General features: G+C 53.9%; 1 protein-coding gene across 1 annotated transcript in view; it reads left to right on the top strand.

Moving 5' to 3' along the window:
• The window catches only part of LPIN1 (lipin 1), a 69,143-nt gene that overhangs the window by 17,219 nt on the left and 46,730 nt on the right, over window positions 1-5,194 (top strand). The window contains exons 9-13 of the mRNA XM_019650002.1: window positions 1,104-1,230; window positions 1,335-1,470; window positions 2,106-2,273; window positions 3,332-3,425; window positions 4,103-4,290. Of these exons, the coding sequence (XP_019505547.1) occupies window positions 1,104-1,230; window positions 1,335-1,470; window positions 2,106-2,273; window positions 3,332-3,425; window positions 4,103-4,290 (713 nt within the window). The remainder of the gene's footprint in view (window positions 1-1,103; window positions 1,231-1,334; window positions 1,471-2,105; window positions 2,274-3,331; window positions 3,426-4,102; window positions 4,291-5,194) is intronic.

The following is a 5,194-nucleotide window of genomic DNA, read 5'->3' as shown; positions in this document are numbered from 1 at the left end:
GCGGGGAGAAACGGGGCTGCGGCGTCACGGTGTTCTCCTGCACGTCTCCCCGGGTTTGGGGCAGAAGTGCTTCTGGAATGAACACACATGGAGGATGACGGCAACAGGTCGCAGAGGAGGTAGCTGATTGTGTTGCAGTAGAAGGGAAGGCAGGCAAGGAGGAAACGGGCGGCCGGAGGGCGAGCGGAGATGGGAAGGCGCCCCCTGTGTGCCCGTGGAAGCGTGCATGTAGGGATGCACCGGACGGAAGCGTGGCAGGAAGGCGTGCCCCCAGGAGGTGGGATACGCCTGCTTGGGGGCCACTCAGCCTCTTCCACTTAGCCTAGCAAACATTTATTAAGCACTTTGTACGCATTAAGGCATTTTTAAAGATAATGGTCCTGGGAAGCAGAGCTGATACTGCTGTGTTGGGGATTAAAATCCACAGCAGGATTTTAATCTAGGGAACAACTAATTACTGGTATGCTTTATATGCGCTATTTAAGGAAAATGGGCTTGTTTCCCACCTGTACCTCCCAGCCCCCCAGCAAGCGGGAAAGTCTAGAAGAGCCAGGAGCCTTGGCTTTGGAGTCTGTGCAGGCAGGTCAGAGGCAGCCCTTGCTCACAGTGCAGCCTGCTCAGGGTCCGGGCGAGGGTTGGCGAGTCGTCCTTGTCTTCTCTGGCGAGTCCTAGAGTGCCTAGAGTGTGGATTTGGAGGGGGAGACGCAGGGCGCTGATCAGCCAGACGTGTAGAAATGTGGACTCCCTGTGCTTGGCCCGCAGATGGGGAAGAGAATGTTTGTGAGCGGCCTTCTAGGCCAAGGAGGGACTCCAGCCCTTCTCCTCAGGAAGGGGAGCCTCTTGGTTTAAAATAGAGTGATGATAGCTGGTAAATAGGGACATGAATGAGGAGAGGCAGCCCCAGCTGAATAATGCAAGAGCTGCATGAATGGGAATGTGGTGCGAGTTCATTGATAAATGTAAGGGCAGATGGTAAATGACCACCCAGGAGACAGTGCTCAGGAGAGAGCCCGTCGGCTCCCTCATTGATTCCGGCCTAATGCATTTTTAATGGCCACGCAGATGCATTTCCTAATTGGTGATTACATCACTGTGTGTTCTAGAATAAAGCATGAATCATCCTCCAGTGATGAAGAGCATGCAGCCGCCAAGCCGTCAGGTGCAAGCCACCTCCCTCTGCTGTCCAACGTCAGCTACAAGAAGACCCTCCGGCTCACTTCGGAGCAGCTGGTGAGCATCCGGCCACGGCATGGCCACCCCACTCGGCGTGTGTGACGGTGTCCCTCCTGCCCTCTGGCTCCCGCTTCTACTTGCTGCCACCTTTTCTATCCCAGAGTGCCTGCGGCCCCCTGGCCACCTCCCCTTTTGACACCCCGCGTTTCCACCCTGACATCGGCGCCTGTCCAGGCCGGCTCAACATCACTGCCCCTTTGTCTTCTCTGACGAAGCCCTGGAGGTTCCTGTGTTCAAGTGTTTGAGGGAGGCAGCCTGATGGGTCTAATTCATCCTGAGTCGTACATGGCTGATAGACCCAAAGTCTTGCAGGGGTGTGTCCACGCTTAGAGAGAGTTGGTTATTTCCTCAAATGCATTTCCTGAATCAAGCCCTGGGGATGGGACTTAGAGAATTCCAGGTAGCAGGGCCCATGGCGCTCACAATGTCCTCTTTGCCACGGGTGCACAACGCTCATCCCCTGAACCCTGTTTTTCATGAGCAGCCAGGAAGCACGGATCCCAGGCTCGTCATGATGGTGTTTAGTGAGAATAGATGACGGACAAGCCCAGACTCCGTGCATGCCACGAGCGCGGCCCTGCAGCCTGCAGCCCCGTGCAGCTGCGTGGCGAGTGGGGGAGGCCTGGCGTGCGGCAGCATCTGGTGTGACTTATGTGCTTTTGGACATGAGATGTGCCTGGTAGACTGCTTGCTTCCAATGTGTGTCAGTATAAAAACCATTAAAAACGTGGCTACTGAGGGAAACATATTTTTACACTTAGCTTAAATTTGTCTCCCTAGTCATGGCCCTTCATGTTTAGTCATGAAATTATGGTTTATTTTGCTGAGTCTGATAGCCTGTCACTTGACCCTCTCTGATGATCCTCATCCAGAAAATCTGGGTCAAGTTAGCGTTACCCTTGGAAGTAGGAAGCCGGTGCAGGAGCGTGTGAGCTGCATTGTAAGTGGGTCTGTAAGGAGAGCTGGACTTCAGGTTGCCCAGATCCTGGAACGGACCCTGCTTGTCAAGAGCAAGATAGGNTCGCCTTCTAGGAGAAAAGGTAGGTGCAGAGCCTGGGGCTGGGCTCCTGCTGTGCGGACGCGGTGCTCTGCCAATTACCGTGATTCCTTCCAAAGTTCAGAACACAATCGAGGTCATGCTCAGCCTGTGCCCTTTTGCTGAATGTATTAGTTACGAGAATGTCATCATAGAAAATCAGACGTAAAGAGGGCTTTGGGGGTCGTGCAGTGAATTCCTCGTTTTACTGCTCAGGGGTGCTGGGATCCAGAGGGGGCACGTCCTTTACAGCACGTTCTGGGGTGCCGTGAGAAGCTGATTATTAAGCCAGTCCTGGTCCCCTTTCCCTCTAGCACATGACTGTTTAAATCTCTGCTTATCACATTTCCAAGGATCATTTGTTTCTTTGTTTTGCCTGACGCCCCTGCAAGAACACACGCTCTCCAGGAGATCAAGAATCTTTTTGGTTTGGTTTAGCTTTGTCTCCTTGATGCTTACAGTAATTCTCGGCACATAGTAGGTGCTCCCTCAACCCTCGCTTGCTGCACCCAGGAGCGTGCCTGTCAGGAGCGATGATGTCATCTTCATCCCTTAGCCACGCGCTTTGTAGTGTTCTAGATTTGTATGAACCAGTGACGTCCTTCTCGGCCAGAAGTCACTAGGAAGTCTGCAGCCGTGGTGCGCAGTGACTGACAGGGCACCGTTTAGGATGCTGTACTCTAGCGTATTGATGGGGAAGTGCTTAATGAAAGCGTTATCATTTAATAATAATAAGAAGAAGAATAACGATGGTGATCGCTTTAATATGGTGATTGCTTAGTGCACTTCAGGCATTCACAGATGGGGAACTGAGGCTCAGCAGTTATGTAACTTGATCAAGGTCATGCAGTTGGTGAATGGCGGCGCCCCATACAGACCTGGGTGCCTGCCTCTGCAGCAGTGCTGTAGTGCCGACTTCTGCCAGTGGGGTTCTGGGGCCGGTTTGGGCACTTCTGAGTAAATTCGCACACCGTGCTTAAACGCTTTTTTCAGAGATGCTCAGAAGTCCATGGGTTGTTTCTGGAAGAACGGTGTTCTGACTGGACCCCTTTGCTCTTTTAGACAAACGGAGCAGGCATCTTGGTGCTGATGGCGTCTACCTGGATGACCTCACAGACATGGACCCCGAAGTGGCTGCCCTGTATTTTCCCAAAAAGTAAAATTTCCTTTCATTCCTCATATCATTTTCTACAATCTGAATAGTTAATCTGTGTGGGGCCGTTTTTGCCTTCCATTTGATTAGAAAGTAAGAGAAGGCAACGGGAGGCCCACCTTTTGCTGTGAAAAGCAACAAGGAAAAATGGACTTCCTCTGTAGACGTCAGCGTGTGGGCATCTCTGTGTGGCTGGCTTTGCGCGTTCTGCACAGGAACGCAGGCGCAAGGCCATCTCCCCTGATGACACCGAGGCTGGGTCGCGCTGGTCACTGGCCCACAGCCCGAACCAGAGGCAAAAAGCAGACAGCTGCTCGGTTCTCACCCTCTCCAGGAGGGGTCCCCCTCTTCGGTTCTCCTCCCGGGATTCGTAGGGAGGGCCAGCTTCTTGGGGTGAAAGTGCAGAGCTGTGGCCTCTTAGGACAGTGTGTTTTCTCTTCAGTTCATTTCACATGGGTGTGGGAGGGGCTGCAAGGAGATGTAATAGGCAAAAAATAGTTTTCTCTCCTAAGGTAATTCATGTCACTTGCCTGTTTGTCATGATGCTTTCATGAAAAGTCTGTCTTAGATGAAGTCTCCGGCTGCTCTGAGGGGTAGCAGGTTGCTGGAGTCAGGGGGTGTCTGTGTGGGACCCAGACAAGGAGAAGCCTCAGCACCCCTTTCCCTCTTCCTACTTCCAGCGGAGATCCTTCTGGGCTCCCCAAACAGGCTGACAACGGAACCCGGTCAGCCAACCAGTCCCCGCAGTCCGTGGGCAGCTCTGGCGTTGACAGTGGCGTGGAGAGCACCTCAGACGGCCTGCGGGACCTGCCGTCCATCGCGATCTCACTCTGCGGGGGCCTCAGTGACAACAGGGAGATAACCAAAGGTACTGGCCAGGCGTCCGAGCTGGTCTGCAAGCCGAGAGCGCCCTCTTGTGGCAGCTGGTCAGAACGTCCAGAAGCTTGGGCTTCTGTACTTAGTTCATGTCACAAGTCGCTTTCACTTGTGTGGTTAGTGACTGCACAAGTGACTCATCATTGCTCATGACCTACATGTTGCTGGCGTGCACTTGGCTGACCTCAGGGTTCTGTTGTTCACACATGTTTTCAGGCAACAACAAGGCCATCGGGGCCACTCAGCGTCAGTGTTTGCTGAGCATGGTGTGTGTCCCCTGGCCGCACGCCAGTCCTGCAGATGTGTAGGAGCCTGTGGCCTGGTGGGGACGGGCGGGTGATGAGAATACAGAGCATTGGAAGGGTGCCAGGATGCTGTGGGTCTTGAGGGAAGGAGGGATGTCTGTGAGTCCAGATATGCTTCCCAGCTGGATCTGAAGGGCACCCTGAGGGGTGGCTTAGGAGGTGAGTGACTTCATAGCACTCATCATATTTGTAAAGTGTTTCCCAGTGTCTCATGACAATCACGGGTGCGGTGGCCCAAGACCCCCAGTCAGTGCAGCCAGTCCCGGACGACTGGCAGATTCCTCGAGGAGACCTGGGCGTCCCTCTCCCATCCCTCCCACCGCCACTGTTGTTTTCACCGCTCCCGCTCCCCGGTGGTCTGAATCTCTAGCAGGGAATGGGGTAAGGTTGTGCATTTCTTACGCCTGCCACTCATCAGCGCGCCCCCCGCCCCGCCTTCCTGCCCCAAGATGCCATCCTGGGCACCTGGACTCCTGAAGTCCCTTCAAGGCTTTGTGAATTTCTTCACATGCAAAGATGGGGGCCCCTTTTCTGGCTCCTGGACCAGCTAATCCATCACCCTGATGATGAACTGGAGCAAGGCTGCCTCCT

Source organism: Hipposideros armiger, unplaced genomic scaffold, assembly GCF_001890085.2.
Source record: "Hipposideros armiger isolate ML-2016 unplaced genomic scaffold, ASM189008v1 scaffold_137, whole genome shotgun sequence".
NCBI lineage: Eukaryota > Metazoa > Chordata > Mammalia > Chiroptera > Hipposideridae > Hipposideros > Hipposideros armiger.
This window is presented reverse-complemented; position numbering and strand designations above follow the sequence as displayed.